Source organism: Theropithecus gelada, chromosome 13 (genome assembly GCF_003255815.1).
Source record: "Theropithecus gelada isolate Dixy chromosome 13, Tgel_1.0, whole genome shotgun sequence".
NCBI classification, from domain to species: Eukaryota; Metazoa; Chordata; class Mammalia; order Primates; family Cercopithecidae; genus Theropithecus; species Theropithecus gelada.
Window position 1 is genome coordinate 38,132 of NC_037681.1, and position 17,586 is coordinate 55,717.

The 17,586-nt window shown below is 37.1% G+C and overlaps 1 gene segment (V, D, J or C); it reads right to left on the minus strand.

Annotated features, from left to right (window-relative positions):
* Window positions 1-8,304: 8,304 nt before the first annotated feature.
* LOC112605281 lies at window positions 8,305-8,921 on the minus strand. The segment is given in 2 exon segments: window positions 8,305-8,627; window positions 8,873-8,921. Coding segments are annotated over 2 exon segments (372 nt in total).
* Between the last annotated feature and the right edge of the window lie 8,665 nt (window positions 8,922-17,586).

The following is a 17,586-nucleotide window of genomic DNA, read 5'->3' on the forward strand; positions in this document are numbered from 1 at the left end:
AGTGAGAACATGTGGTGTTTGGTTTTCTGTTCTTGCAATAGTTTGCTGAGAATCGTGGTTTCCAGCTGCATCCATGTCCCTGCAAAGGACATGAACTCATCCTTTTTTATGGCTGCATAGTATTCCATGGTGTATATGTGCCACATTTTCTTAATCCAGTCTGTCACTGATGGACATTTGGGTTGGTTCCAAGTCTTTACTATTGTGAATAGTGCCACAATAAGCATACGTGTGCATGTGTCTTTATAGCAGCATGATTTATAATCCTTTGGGTATATACCCAGTAATGGGATGGCTGGGTCAAATAATATTTCTAGTTCTAGATCCTTGGGGAATCACCACACTGTCTTCCACAATGGTTGAACTAGCTTACAGTTCCACCAACAGTGTAAAAGTGTTCCTATTTCTCCACGTCCTCTCCAGCACCTGTTGTTTCCTGAGTTTTTAATGATTGCCATTCTAACTGGTGTGAGATGGTATCTCATTGTGGTTTTGATTTGCATTTCTCTGATGGCCAGTGACGATGAACATTTTTTCATGTGTCTGTTGACTGCATAAATGTCTTCTTTTGAGAAGTGTCTGTTCATATCCTTCACCCACTTTTTGATGGGGTTGTTTGTTTTTTTCTTGTAAATTTGTTTGAGTTCTTTGTAGGTTCTGGATATTAGCCCTTTGTCTGATGAGTAGATTGCAAAAATGTTCTCCCATTCTGTAGGTTGCCTGTTCACTCTGATGGTAGTTTCTTTTGCTGTGCAGAAGCTCTTTAGTTTAATTAGATCCCATTTGTCAACTTTGGCTTTTATTGCCATTGCTTTTGGTGTTCTAGACATGAAGTCCTTGCCCATGCCTATGTCCTGAATGGTATTGCCTAGGGTTTCTTCCAGGGTTTTTATGGTTTTAGGTCTAACATTTAAGTCTCTAATCCATGTTGAATTAATTTTTGTATAAAGTGTAAGGAAGGGATCCTGTTTCAGCTTTCTACATATGGCTAGACTGTTTTCTCAGCACCTTTTATTGAATAGGCAATCCTTTCCCCATTTCTTGTTTTTCTCAGGTTTGTCAAAGATCATATGGCTGTAGATGTGTGGTATTATTTCTGAGGGCTCTGTTCTGTTCCATTGATCTATATTTCTGTTTTGGTACCAGTGCCATGCTGTTTTGGTTACTGTAGACTTGTAGTGTAGTTTGAAGTCAGGTAGCTCGTGTTGAATTGATCCCTTTGCCATTTTGTAATGGCCTTCTTTGTCTCTTTTGATCTTTGTTGGTTTAAAGTCTGTTTTATCAGAGACTAGGATTGCAACCCCTGCCTTTTTCTGTTTTCCATTTGCTTGGTAGATCTTCCTCCATCCATTTATTTTGAGCCTATGTGTGTCTCTGCATGTGAGATGGGTGTCCTGAATACAGCACACTGATGGGTCTTGACTCTTTATCCAATTTGTCAGTCCGTGTCTTTTAATTGGAGCATTAACCTATTTACATTTAAGGTTAATATTGTTATGTGTGAATTTGATCCTGTCATTATGATGTTAGCTGATTATTTTGCTCGTTAGTTAATGCAGTTTCTTCTTAGCATCAATGACCGAATAAGAACAGCTCCAGGCTACAGTTTCCAGCATGAGTGATGCAGAAGACAGGTGATTTCTGCATTTCCAACTGAGGTACTGGGTTCATCTCACTGTGGCATGTCGGACAGTGGGTGCAGGACAGTGGGTGTAACCCACTGAGCGAGAGCTGAAGCAGGGGAAGGCATCGCCTCACCCAGGAAGCACAAGGGGTAAGGGAATTCCCTTTCCTAGCCAAGGGAAACCGTGGCACACAGCACCTGGAAAATTGGGTCACTCCCACCCTAATACTGCGCTTTTCCAAGGGTTTTAGCAAACGGCACACCAGGAGATTACATCCTGTGCCTGGCTCAGAGGATCCCACGCCCTCGGGTCCTCACTCATTACTAGCACAGCAGTCTGAGAGCTAACTGCAAGGCGGCAGTGAGGCTGGTGGAGGGGTGCCTGCCATTGCCTAGATTTGAATAGGTAAACAAAGCGGCCAGGAAGCTTGAAATGGGTGAAGCCCACTGCAGCTCAAGGAGGCCTGCCTGCCTCTGTAGACACCACCTCTGGGGACAGGGCATAGCCAAACAAAAGGCAGCAGAAACCTCTGCAGATTTAAATGTCCCTCTCTGACAGTTTTGAAGAGCATAGTGGTTATCCCAGCATGGAGCTTGAGAGCTGAGAACGGACAGACTGCTCCTCTAGTGGGTCCCTCACTCCCAAGTAGCCTAACCAGGAGGCACCCCCCAGTAGGGGCAGACTGACATCTCACATGGCCGGGTACCCCTCTGAGATGAAGCTTCCAAGCAGCAACATTTTCTGTTCAGCAATATTCACTCTTCTGCAGCCTCCGCTGCTGATACCCAGGCAAACAGGTCTGGAGTGGACCTCGAGCAAACTCCAACAGACCTCCAGCTGAGAGGCCGGACTGTTAGACAGAAAACTAACAAACAGAAAGGACATCCACACCAAAACCCCATCTGTACGTCACCATCATCAAAGACCAAAGGTAGATAAAACCACAAAGATGGGGAAAAAACAGAGCAGAAAAGCTGAAATTTCTAAAAATCAGAGTGCCTCTCCTCCTCCAAAGGACTGCAGATCCTCGCCAGCAACAGAACAAAGCTGGATGGAGAATGATTTTGACGAGCTGAGAGAAGAAGGCTTCAGACGATCAAACTTCTCCAAGCTAAAGGAGGAAGCTTGAACCCATTGCAAAGAAGCTAAAAACTTTGAAAAAGGATTAGACGAATGGCTAACTAGAATAACCAATGGAGAGAAGTCCTTAAATGACCTGATAGAGCTGAAAACCATGGCATGAGAACTATGTGATGCACACACAAGCTTCAGTAACTGATTCGATCAACTGGAAGAAAGGGTATCAGTGACTGAAGATCAAATGAATGAAATGAAGTGAGAAGTTTAGAGAAAAAAGAGTAAAAAGAAATGAAAAAAAACCTCCAAGAAATAGGAGACTATGTGAAAAGACCAAATCTCCGTCTGATTGGTGTACCTGAAATTGATGGGGAGAATGGAACCAAGTTGGAAAACACTGTGCAGGATATTATCCAGGAGAACTTCCCCAATCTAGCAAGGCAGGCCAACATTCAAATTCAGGAAATACAGAGAATGCCACAAAGATACTCCTCGAGAAGAGCAGCTCCAAGGCATATAATTGTCAGATTCACCAAAGTTGAAATGAAGGAAAAAATGTTAAGAGAGGCCAGAGAGAAAGGTCGGGTTACCCAGAAAGGGAAGCCCATCAGACTAACAGCGAATCTCTCGGCGGAAACTCTCCAAGCCAGAAGAGAGTGGGGGCCAATATTCAACATTCTTAAAGAAAAGAATTTTCAACCCAGAATTTCATATCCAGCCAAACTAAGGTTCATAAGTGAAGGAGAAATAAAATCCTTTACAGACAAGCAAATACTGAGAGATTTTGTCACCAACAGGCCTGCCCTGCAAGAGCTCCTGAAGGAAGCACTAAACATGGAAAGGAACAACCGGTACCAGCCATTGTAAAAACATGCCAAAATGTGAAGATCAATATTAACAGAAGTTTGAAAAAAGTTGGTTCCAACCCTCATGGATGATTTTGAGGGGTTCAAGACTTCAGTGGAGTAACTTAAGATGTAGTAAAATTAAAAGAGAACTAGAATTAGAAGTATACCTATGTAACAAACCTGCATGTTCTGCACATGTATCCCATTTGTAAGAAGAAATAAAGAAAAGAAAAGAAGTGGAACTTGAAGATGTAACGGAGTTGCTGCAATATGACAGTAAAACATGAATGGATGAGGAGTTACTTCATATGGATGAGCAAATAAAATAGTTTCTTGAGAGGGAATCTACTGCTGTGAAGATGCTGTGAGCAAGGTTACAATGACAACAAAGGATTCATAATTGTATAAAAAAAACTTAGTTGATAAAGCAACAGTAGGGCTCAAGGATTGACTCCAATTTTGAAAGAAGTATTGCTATAGGTAAAATGCTATCAAAAAGTATGTCATGCTACAGAGAAATATTTAATTTAAGGAAAATTCAATCAATGAGGAAAACTTTATTGCTGTCTTATATTAGGAAATTGCCACAATCACCCCAATCATCAACAATCACCACCCTGATCAGCCAGTAGCCAACAACATTGAGACAAAACTCTCAACCAGCAAAAAGATTACTCACTGAAGCCTCAGATAGGTATTACCATTTTTTAGTAATGAAGTATTTTAAATTATGTACATTGTTTTTAAAACATAATGCTATTGCACACTTAATAGACTACAGTATAGTATAAATGTAACTTTTATATATACTCAGAAACCCAAAAGTTTGTGTGATTCACTTTATTGTGACAGTTGCTTTATTGCAGTGGTCTGGAACCAAACCTACAGGTATGTCTATATGTATATGCCTATATTTAAGACTTTATCAGATATATATAATCTGTTTAAGATACTCACACAAAAAGTTACATATTGATCAGCTAATGAAAATGTGACCAGAGGCTCACAGGAACATAAACCAGTACTACCACTAGGACCAATGGCTCAGTATTTGTTAATTCAGCATTTGTGACTTTGCAGATATCTGTTGAAATACAATAAAATGTAACTGTATAGAGAGATAAAATTTATTTGTGCATAATGCATATTTTATTGTGTTACTTTGCCAAGGTTGTTTGTTACTAGTAGATTATATGTGTAGTGGTGGGAGACACATATTCCTTATTATTTAATATACATACAGGATTATATTTTCTGTAATTAAAATAATTTTACTTCTTTCTTTTATATATTGATGTATTTTATTTTTCATTTTTTTCTTGCTTGATTGCTTGACAAGAACATCCAGGGCAGTGTTGAATTGAGTAGCAAGAGTGAATATCCTTGCTTGTTTATAATATTAGAAGGAAAGCATTCTTTTAACTTTAAATATGATGTTAGCTGTAGGTTTTTCATATATATCCTTTGTAAGGCAAAGTAAGTTTCCTTCTGTTACTACTTTGTTGAGAGCTTTTGTCATAAAAGAGTTTTGAGCTTTATCAAATGGCTTTCTCCATTTATTGAGATGATTACAGTTTTTGTATTTATGTGACATATTACATTATTGATTTTCAGATGTCAATCTACCTTGCATTGTTTAATAAATCTCATTTTGATTATGGTGTATAATCATTTTTATATGCTACTGGATTCTATTTATTAATATCTTTTGAGAATGTTTTCACATGCATTAATAGGGGATATTGGTCTATGGTTTTCTTTTCTTAGACTGTCTTTGTTTGATTTTGTTATTACTGTAATACTGGCTTCATAGAATGAGTTGGGAAGTATTCTTTTCTCCTCTGTTTACTGAAATAATTTATGGAAGATTGGTAATATTTATTCTTTAAATGCTTGAAGAATTCACCAGTGAGGCCATGTAGTCTCAACTTTTCTTTTCTTTTTTCTTTTTTTTTTGAGACGGAGTTTCACTCTGTCGCCCAGGCTGGAGTGCAGTGACGTGATCTGGGCTCTCTGCAACCTCCGCCTCCTGGGTTCATGCCATTCTCCTGCCCCAGCCTCCCGGTAGCTGGGACTACAGGCATCTACCACCAGGCCTAGATTTTTTTTTGTATTTTTAGTAGAGACAGGGTTTCACTGTATTAACCAGGATGGTCCCAATCTCCTGACCTCGTGATCTGCCCGCTTCGGCCTCCCAAGGTGCTGGGATTACAGGCATGAGCCACCGCACCGGGCCTCAGCTTTTCTTTATCGGAAATTTTTAAATTTCTTCTCTTGTTATAGTTCTACTCATATTTTCTATTTGTTTTTGAATTAGTTTTGGGCTATCTCATCTAAATTATCTAATTTAATAACATAATATTGTTTATCATATTCTCTTACAATATTTTTAAAGTTTCTGTAGGGTAGGCAGTTATATCCCTTATTTCAACCCAGATTTTAATAATCTTGGCCTTCTCTTTTGTTCTTCAAAAGTCATAAAGGATTTTCAATTTTGCCAGTCTTTCCAAATACACAACTTTTGGTTTCAATGATTTTCTGTCTTTTACTTCATGGATTTATACTCATTTTTTATTATTTTCTTCCATCTGCTTGCTGTGAATCTTGCTGGCTCCTCTTTTTCTAGTCTCTTAGGATAGAAACTATCCCATTGGTTTTTAGATATTCTTTCTTTCTTTACTAATACAGGTAATTACAGGCCAATATTTATACAATTATTTATTTATTTCAAATCGTCTACTCTATAGAGGAAACCTTCACCACTGCCTCACTCAGGAAGTAACAGGAGGAATGTGAGAAGCTGGGATGAAAACACTATTTTGAGGGATCTGTTTGTCTGATGCTGGTAAGAACATATTACCAGGGGAAGCTTCCTTATTTAATCCCCTTAGGGCAGGGGTCATTTGAGAGAAAGAGAATAAAAACAAACAAAACACTTAGGCAGTATGACAGCTTTAGTGGACAGTCCTAGGTGGGTTCCATGATACATAACCACTGGTGTTCATAAACAGTGTGATTCCCTCTTCTTGAGTCTGGGCAGAATTTGTGACTTCCTTCTAGCATAGACAATATTGCAAAACTGAAAGTACTTTGCAGATGCAATCAGGGTCCCGAATCAGTTGGGTTTGAGTTAATCATAAGGGAGATTATTCTGAGTGGATCTGACTTAATTAGGTCAAAGCCACTAAAAGAGGAACTGAACTCTTTTTGTTACCAAGAAATTCTCCTAGCTGGTTTGATTATTAGTAGCCCATGTGGCAGGAAACTTCAGATGTTCTCTAGGACCTTAGGGTGATCTCCATCCAACAGCCAGCAAAAAGCCAGGACCCTCAGCCTTAGAGTTACTATGAAAATAATTCTGTCAACAACTTGAGTGATCACAGAAGCAGACCCTTTAAGTCCCCAGGTGAGAATGCAGACTGGTCAACACCTTGACTATAGCCTGTGAAACCTTGAAGAGAGAACCCAGATAAGCTGTGCCCAGGCTCCCGACTCATAGAAACTGCGTGTGAATTATGAAAGTGTGTTAATTTAAGCCACTGAGTGTGTGATTATGATAATTTGCATGGTCAAACAGTCAACTAATAATAAAATTTCAGATGTAGTGAGATAGGGTTACAAATTTAGAAACCAATGTAAGTCTTATTAGACTGAAATGCTGCAAAAGCCTATTTTGCCAGAGTTTCTCTGCTTCCTTTGTGGAGGATGCAGAAGACTGAGGGAGGCCAAGGTAGGGATGGAGGGGCACAGGATCACTAATTTTTTCATGATCGTTGCTATGCGCACTTGCATTTATGGAGTCCACTCTACCTGTAGTGTCAGGGCAATTGGAAAAGCAAAAAGAGAGAAGATGAGAGAAAACCTTGACAATGGACGTGGAAAATATCATAGAAAAAGGACCTGTAATCCCAGCCCTTTGGGAGGCCGAGGCGGGTGAATCATGAGGTCAGGAGCTCATGACCAGTCTGGCCAACATGGTGAAACCCCATCTCTACTAAAAATATAAACAATTAGCTGGGCGTGGTGGCAGGCACCTGTAATCCCAGCTACTTGAGGGACTGATGCAAGAGAATCACTTGAACCTGGGAGGTGGAGGTTGCCATGAGCCAAGATTGTGCCATTGCCCTCCAGCCTGGGTGACAGAGTGAGACACTGGGAAAAAAAAAGAAAAAAGAAAAAGGACATGAACACTACATGAGGAGTAAAAGACAAGTTATTAAATCTAGAGCTGAGAATCTAACTTTTGGGAAAGGCACAGAGATAGAGACATCTAAATTAAATAAGCAGAGATAACTACCTCACAATTGTTAGGTTTCTAAATAACTAGAAAAGCCTTTTAATGTGGATTCAGCAAATAAAAGTGGAGAAAAGTCAAAATTCAGGTGAGAAGGTCACCTATATCTGAAAGATATAGCTAATAATTTTGATTATTCAGAGCATTTTTAAAAAATGACTGCAAAATTTTCTTAAAGTTTGAAATTCTTCTGTTGGTAAGGGTCTTTGACATAAAAATATACATTGAGAAGTAGAAAATTTCTGAGAGGTCCTGATGCAGTAAAGAAATTATTAAATTATAAAGCTGGTTGTAACACACACACGTGCACACACACAAACATCAGTTTAAGGATTTTCTGATAGTTTGACCCTTTGTTCAAACAAGCCTATGACAGCAGGCTGATGGACCTGGATAAAAAGCCACATCTGAGGGATTAGAGCCTCAGGGAGCAGCTGCCTGGGGAGGTTTTTGTTTAGACCTAAAGCACTGTGGGAGGAAGATCCTTACTCTGCAGACAGTAATAATTTGCAGCATCGTCAGCTTCCACAGGATTAATTGTGAGGGTGAAATCGGTCCCAGACCCACTGCCGCTGAACCTGGCTGGGACCCCAGTGTCTTTATTGGATGCTTGGTAAATCAGGAGTTTAGGAGGTTGTCCTGGTTTCTGCTGATACCAGTGAATGAAGTTTATTCCAAATAAACTGACACTCTCACTGGCTCTGCAGGTGATGGTGGCCCTCTGCCCTGGAGACACGGCCAAAGAAGCTGGAGACTGGGTCAGCACAATGTCCCCATTGCAGCCTGAAATGATAAAGACAAATAAACTATATCAGATATACTGAGACTGTCCCCAGGTAGGCCCATGCATTGGTGAAACTTGTAACCACAGTCATATGCAGCATCTTGAGTAACCAGAAAACACAAGATAACTGGGGAACTTACAACCTCCAATGAATGCCTTAAATCCAACAACCAAAAACCCAACCAAGAACAAAAAACAATGGTGGCCACATGAGTTGGCCCGATGTTTCTCTATACCCCCTCACCTGGAGACCAGAGCAGGAGGATCCACAGGAAAGGAGCCCAGGACCCCATCTCTGAGAGCTGAACTAGAGGCTGCTCCTCAGGGCCCCTGACAAGCTGCCTTTAAGGATGCTCTAAGCAGCTTGGACCGTTGCCTAATGACCCAACATGCAAATCAGCTCAGAAAAGTTTGGGTTGGTGCTCAAAGGGGACACCTGCTCTTATTTCACCCAGTGGGAGTTGGGGCTAACAAAACATTTCCTAGGGTAGCTCAAGCATGTCCCAAGGGATTTTGTGACTTTTTCTATTGGATCTTTGCCTGCCAGTCTACTTGAGATACCATGTGGAGGAGTGTACTGGGGCTGCCCTGCCATTTGGATATGTTATTTCAGAAATACTTTTGATTATTCAAAATTAAAATTTTCGATCATTATCAATAATCATGCGTTTTAAATTGTTATCATTGTGAGACAGAGAAAGCAAGTTGGGTGGCTTTTATGAAACTGGTTCATATGGGAAGGGGAAGTTTGTTCCACTGAGTGAGTGGTATTTAAAACAAGTCTATAAATGTTATCATGATCTGGAAAGGATGAGAGGAGTGAGTATGAAACCTTGATGAAGACTGGAAAACTAAACTAATCAAGGAACTTGCCTCAGTGTGGACAAGGCAGGGTCTCTCCATCTGCTTAGTCCTGAAACCAATGCTCTATCCACCAGAGTCCCTCAGGGGCAGAAGAGTCATTGTAGTGGATCCTATTCAGAGTGGAGAATAACCATCCCCCAATTCCTGCTGGTTCCATCTGCCTTGCCACTGGAAACTGAGAGCTAAGGAACTCCATCTCCTCCTACAGCAAGAGAGGGTGTCCACACCAGTCAGCTGGCACTCTCACCCCCCAATAGGTGAAGGTTTTCCCCCACCAAAACCAGTCTAAAATGTCTGGAAGAGGGGACTGCATCTTCAAAAGTGCGGACACCAACAAAAGGCTACAAGGAACTTGAAAAGCCAGGGAGCATGATGCCAATCATCACTTCTCCATGAGCTCCACTCCAGGATTCTATTCTGTTACTTGTGATGGAGTTCAGGGCCAGAGAGGTCCCTCTACACTGCTTCCAGCTGTGCACTTGAGTCCCTGATTACTCAGTTCTATTTTTCATTGATATTAACATGCATATTAGCTCTACTTAACTAAAAGTTTTCTTTTATCACTCTGAGGATTGTTTTTATGTTTTTAAAATTTTATTTTATTTAGACTAAAATAAATTAGTGGTTTCCCAAAGGATCTAGGTAGAATTACAATAATGGTTTTTCTACACCTTAAATCTACATTTTTATAAACAGTTGAAAATGAACACCTGAGAATTCCAGCTACACCTTAGGGCAACGGAGATGAAGAGTGGGAACTTAGATTAGTGTGGTGAGTTTGAGTGGAAAATTCTGTAACCCTCTTGTTTTTCCTAAATAATTAAATTAGGCTTACCTAGCTTTATTCCCCTAGAAGAAAGTAGGAATAATGGAATTTGAGTATTCCTTGAAGAAACAAAGAACATTTTCAAGAAATTTAAGAAGTTTTCATACTTCAACCTTTCAGATGTCTAGTAGATATCTCTGGAAAACAGGGCAAACATCAATTTGTGGATTGAAAAGAAAGACAAAATATTTCAGAGGAGCCGGTATGCCATGAGGAAAGTCCTGAAAAAATTCACCTGAACTCTTGGCACTTTTGTGCCATGATTAGGGTTGGGACAATCCCTGATCCTTTCCCCCTCCTACAACTCTAGGTGGAGGAGGACAGAAGCAGAGGTAGGAAGTAAAAGGCAAATGATTGGGGTGAAATTTGCATTTTTTTTTTTTTAGGCCGCCAAGAAGACTGATCATTAAGAAGCCTGTAGAAAATAGAGACAAACTTGACCACTTTAAATTGTCCACTGTCCTGTCCTCTGTCTTCTACTCTTTCTCCAGCAACCAAGCGATAAAAAAGACCTACTAAACACAACCTGCAAGGACACAGTCCTCAGACTCAGTTCTGAGGTGGAGGTAGGTAAGGTAATGATAAAATGCACCCACATGTGTTTGGAGCAATCAAGAAATATTGAACTATACCATATTTTGGCAAATAGAAGACTTGGATAAAGCAACCCCATCAAGGATAAGTAATTTGAAGTGAATTAATACTGAAAAATTACAAATACACCATGGGAGAGAGCTATATGACTGACAAAAATACATAGCAAGTAAATAATAAATTAGATAACTCCTCTGAAAATGATGTACTCTTGTAAAACAAAAGTATTTTCTGCAGCAAATGATTGTAAAATTAGAAGACACACTAAAAAAAAGCACTTAAATTTATTTTCAAGGATGAGATAATTAGCAAGAAAATAATAGGTAAAATAAATGTGTCTGGCTACAGGTACAGGATTTAAAAAGTAAAGCAGAACTAGTAATTATAACATAGAAAAAATATAATCAGGCAGAGAAATAAATGGAGTCAAAGACACATAAGGTAAGCTTAGTAAAGGAATAGAGTTCAGAATAAAAGGCAAAAAAATCAATTACAGATAATTATAGAAAGGACAGAAAACAGGCACCCAATATACATGGATAGTTGATGTGTTTTAATTATAGAATTTAATAAAATAACATATGAAATAAAATGTAAAAACATAATGACCAGAATGTCAATATGTTTAAGTGAAGATATGTTAAAACACCCCACCATAACATATATATGAATTACATATTTATTAAATACATAAATATTAAAAGATAAATCTATAAAAATTATATAACAAAGAATTTATATGAATATATATCTGACTTGGTATTTAAAGAGACTATTTGTAAGCCAGAAGAAAAAGGAATTCTAAAAGAAACAAAAAATAAATATATAAAGAAAGCAACAGAAACCTAATATAAAGTTTCTAAGTAGAAGTTTCAAATCAATGTCAAACACAAAATTATACACTGAAGAAAATCAATACATATAAAAATAAAAATAAACTATAACAAAGACATCTCACAAAATGATAAAGAAAGCAAATTTAAATAAGAAAAATAATCCATAAAATGAAAAATTAATAAATTACACCTCACCTAAATCGAAGTTTTTGATCTGAAAAGAAATCTCTCTTAAAGGGTTGTAATAAATTGAAAGTGGACTTAAGCAATTTAGCAAATGAACTCTTGAGCAATTATCTCAGAGAAATAAAACATTATTATGCAGAAACTTGTACACAAATGTTCACAGAAGCTTTATTTATAGTAACTAAATCAAGGAAATTACCCAAATGTCTTTCAGTAAGTAAACAGTTAAATAAACTGGGGTAATCATATCATAGAATACATTCAGAAATAAAAAGCAATAAACTATTGCTATACCCAACTTTGATGAGCCTCAAGGGTATTATACTCAGCGAAATAAGCCAATCTCGAATGGTACTTATGGTATGATGTCTTCTACGTGCTGTTTGCCAAGGGTTAAGGATGGGGTAGAGAAGGTGAGGGTGGCTGTAAAAGGGTAACACCAGGAGTCTTGTGGTGATGATTTAGCTGAGTTTCTTGATTACAGTGGTGGTTATAGAAGGCCACATACATGATTCATTCACATCGAGCTACACACACATAAACACAATCACATAAACAAACAAAAATTGTGTGCATGTGTAACTTGTGAAAACTGAATAAGTTCTATGGATGACACCAATGTTAATTTCCTGTCTTTGGTATTGTACTATACTTTGAAAGAAGTCAACATTGGAGAAAATTGAATGAAGATGCATGAGACTTCTGTATATTTCTTTGCAACTTCCCGTGAACCTATAACTATGTAAAAACAAAAAGTAAAAAAAAACATAAGCTTTATTACTTGAAAACCTTGGAAAAAAATTAATTGCCCTTTTCCATGAAATAATTGGCAAAAAAACTTAAAGCCTTATGCCTCCCTCTGCTGGTGGGAATGGAGGGGGATGGAAAAGCCATTACTTTGGTGGCTGCAATGTGGATTTCTACAGACTTTCCTAAGTAATCTCTGCTCACTATTGGAGTGAAATTTAGAATATGTATACTTGTTGGCCCAAACTTACTACTAAGAAAATTGCGTATAGAAATAAAAACTCCGTGTTGTCTAAGGAAACATCTGAATGCCTATCAGTAAGAGATGGCTAGATAAATTGTGCTATTTTCATATTATGAAAAATCATGCAACTTTTGAAAGGGTTAATTTCATGCAATTTACCTGTTTATTATACAATATCAAGTGTACAAGCAGAAATGCAAAATGTGTTTTTATAACACATAATCCAAGGTTTGAGAACCTACAAGGAAAACCACAGAACTATAGCATACACAGGATAGTAATTTTTTTCATATATTAAATACGATTCACGTTTCTTGGGGTGACTATAGCTTTCTCACTAATAGAAGCACATTAAGTTGATTAAACCAAAAATCATGACACAATTATATAGGGAGGAAGTCAGAGCACTCTGTTCTTAAGCTCAGCTCTAGGGAGAAACTATTTACCCAGCCTAATGTGCTACATACAGTTTTATTATTGTCTAACTGACTGGGGAAAGAGAAATTCTCAACTCCATCCAGGTCTAGCATCCTGTCCCACCTACATGGGTGGAGAAAGAAGCAAAGAGACACTTGTGATGTTAACAGTCCACAGACATAAGCTCACTAAAGCACTGAACCCTAAGCATAGGAGTATAGAATGCTTCTCTTCCCCTACACCTTACCCCCATATTATTAAAGGCCTATTTCTAGCACTTCCCTTCACCCAATGTATTTTATCTGGCTATCAAGTAAAAATTATAAGGCATAATAAAAGGCAAAAAGACACGGTTTGAAGAGATCAAGCAAGCATCGAAACCAGACATGGCAGGGATGTTGTAATTTTTAAAAGAGGAGAAATGTAAACTGAAAGATGAAGATCCCAAGAAAAAGCAAAAAAAGAAAAAAAATACTAGAGATTAAAAAACAAAACAAAACAGAACACTGTAACAGAAAGGACAGGGTATGGCTGAGAAAAAAAGAGTCTGATTTTGAGTGTATATTGACAGAAATCTCCAAAACTGAAAAGAAAAGAGAACAAAGACTGAAAACCAAAGGCCCAAGAACTGTGGGACAGATACAAAAGGCGTTACATTGTTTAACCCTTTTTCTCTTTAGAAAAAAAAAAGTCCAGTTTTCTGCCGGCATTCATGTGATTTTACATAAACACACTCTTTGAGGATGAAGCAAATCTGACTGATTTTCAATCTGAAGTAAAATATAAAATCTATTCTTGGAATTATTTCTAAACAGAACTTGTCTCTAATCCTAATGTAACAGAAATGTATATGATAATCAGTATTTAATAATTTTTTGTGTGATAAATTTCAAAGCAAGAACAACATAAAGTGGAATATCACATTCCACACAAAAATATCACATTTCTCTTCAGGTTGTCTCGCTAGGCTTGTCTTTGTACAAGCAGCAAACTTTGCAGCGACCTGTTGGATTTCGTTTGCCTGATGTTGGTGGTATGCTCTTGGGGAAAGGTATTCCATACAGGTGAAGAGGTATGACATCATCAGAGCAAGGGTGACCTGGAAGACTTTGCTGTCCTGGCTTGTGATGCTTTAACAGCATTTTTTCAATCCATGTCAGTCTGAAGTTTACATGGCTAATCGTGTGCTCAGGATTATCCTTCTTGAACAGGATGTGGAGGTTCAGTCAGCACTGTAATGTTTAGAAGGTAGTGAAATACTTCCTTAGACCAAATCTTGTGCTTTCTGAAGAAGTGAGCATCAAATCAGCTGAGTCCACTGCTCCCATCTTCTCATTAGGGTCCACAATGACATATGGCTTCTTAGTTTTCTTTCCATTTCTGTTGTCTGCTTCAATCACAGTATCGTTGTGGAATGTTGGTCACATTCTCACTTTCTTCTTGAGGTAAACACCGTAGTTGCAAGTGCTGCCAGCAAGTACTCTTGGGCAAAAGGCAAATAGGTTAACGAACACGAAGAAAAAGGAGGAGGACGGGGTGGAGGGGTGATAAAGGAAACAGTATTGACTGAAAATATTTCTAAATTAATGTCAGACATCGAACCACAGATCCAGGAAGATCAGGAAACACCAAGCAGTATAAATGCCAAAATAAGCAAACAAGCAAAACAAACAAAGAAACAAAAACAAAAACAAAAAACACTTGAGCATATAATTTTTAAACTATAGGAAGTCAAAAACAAAGAAAAAGTATTGAAAAGAGAGAGAGAAAGAGCATGAACATAAGAGAAACAAACCTTTTGTATAGAGGAGCAAATGTAAATATTGTATCCAACTTCTGCGAAACAGGAAGGATTCTTCACTTCATGCAAGCAAGAGGAGAGGAGAGTGACGTGTTTTGTGCTGAGAGCAGAAAACCACCAACCTAGGATTCTGTTTTCTATGAAATCATCCTTCAAAAGGAAATGATAAATGATGGCTTTCTCAGACAAACAAAAATTTGGAAAATTTGTTGCCAGTAAACATGCTTTGTAAAAACAGAAAAATAAAAGTTCTTTTGAGAGAAGGAATATAGTTTGGTCAGAAATTTGAATTTGCATAAAAGAAGAGCATCAAGAAGAAATAAGTGAAGGAAAAATTAAGGAACATATTTTTCTTATTCTTAACTGATATAAATTTTTTCAAAATAATAGTAATGTGATTATTATGCATGCTGATGTATACATTTACATATATAAATACATATACACATATATGCATACTTATTTATACTTACATATAAGTGAAATGAATGACAATAATGCAACAAATGGAAAAAATTAGGAATAGTTTGTTATTATCAGGTACTCACATGACCTATGAAATGTTATAGGAGTATTTGAAAGTAGGCTTGGATTAGTTGTAAATGTATCTTGAAAACTTCAGAACAACACTAAAAGTGGTTAAAAAATCTAATGTGCTAATAAAGGAGAGAAAATAGAAATGTATAAGATGCTAAATTAAAACCATAAAAAGGCAGAAACAAGTAGAAGATAAAAATAGAAAAAAAAAACCCAAGGACAATAAATAGAAAACAGTGAAAATATGGTAGACATTAATCCAAGGCACCAATAATTAGTTGGAGCATAAAGTGTCTAAATGTACAAGTTAAAAGATATATTATTAGAGTATAACAAAAAGTAAGATTCAACTCTATGGTGTCTATAATAAATCTAATTATAACATCAAGGTACATATAGATTGAAAAGTACATGATGGAGAAAGATATACCATGCTAATATTAATCAAAAGAAACCACAAGTACTATATTAATTTCAGAAAAGAAGATCTCAAAGCAAGGAAAGTTATCATGGACAGAAAGAGCATTACAAATGAAAAAGGGGCAAATTCTTCAAGAAGACAAAGCAATGCTTAACATATGTGAGCTTAACAACAGACTGTCAAAATAAATGAGGCAAAAACTGATAGAACTACAAGAAGATACAGCTGAGTCCACGATTATAGTTAAAGGCTTCAACACTTCACTATCATAAATAGATAGATCCAGCGGGCAGAAAACCCATAAAAACAGTCAAACTCAACAACACTATCAATGAACTCTGTATAATTGCCATTTGCACACTATTTTGTCCAAACACGTATTTTTTCAAGATCACATGGAATATTCTCTGTGATAGACTTAATTCTGGGTCATAAAACACACAGTAACATATTTAAAAAAATAGAAATCACTCAGTGCCTTCTCTCAAACCACAATGGGATTAAAATATAAATCAATACCAAAATGCAGACAATACCCAAATATGTGGAGATTAAACAGCACACTTCCAAATAACAAAAGAGTCAAAGAAGAAATTTCAGGAGAATTTTAGAAGATTTTGATCTAAATGGAAATAAAAACATGACTCATCAATATTTGTGGAATATAGCAAAAGGAAGTGCTGAGAGGGAAATTCATATAATCAAATGTATAAATTAGAAAGAAGAAAAATCTAAAATCAGTCATCTAAGTTTTCGCTGTATGAAATTAGAAAAAGAAGATCAAATTAAATCTAAATTAGGCAGAAGAAAGGAAATAAATATTAGAGCAGATATAAAAAAATTGAAAACAGGAAGTCAACAGAAAAAAAAATTGAAAACTAATACTATGAAAATACAAATAATATTGGTAAGTCTCAAGCCAAGCTAAGGAAACACAGAAAGCACACACATTACTAATAGCAGAACTGAAAGAGGGGACATCACTACAGATCCCATGAAGCTTAAAAGGATGTTATAGGAATATTATAAACAATGCTATGAACCAAACTTGATAACTTTGATGAAATGGACAAAGTCCTTGAAAGAAGGAATCTACCAAAACTAACTAAAAGAAACAGACAGCATAAACTGGCCTACAAATATTTTATATATTTAATAAATTGAATAAATAACTAACAACCGTTTTAAAAAATAAAGCACCAGATTCAGATGGATTCAATGGTGAATTCTACCAAATGTTTGAGGAAGAAATTCTTCAAATTCTCAATCTATTTCACAAGATAGAAACAAAGGGCATACTTCCTAAGTCATTCTGTGAGGGAAATACTAGTCTACTAACAGAACCAGGCAAAGACATTACAAGAAAATAGAACTACAATTATTTCTCATGAAAATAGATGCAAAAATCCTCCACAAAGTATTAGCAAATTGACTACAACAATGTACAAAAAATTGTACAATATGTATGTATAATTGTACATACTG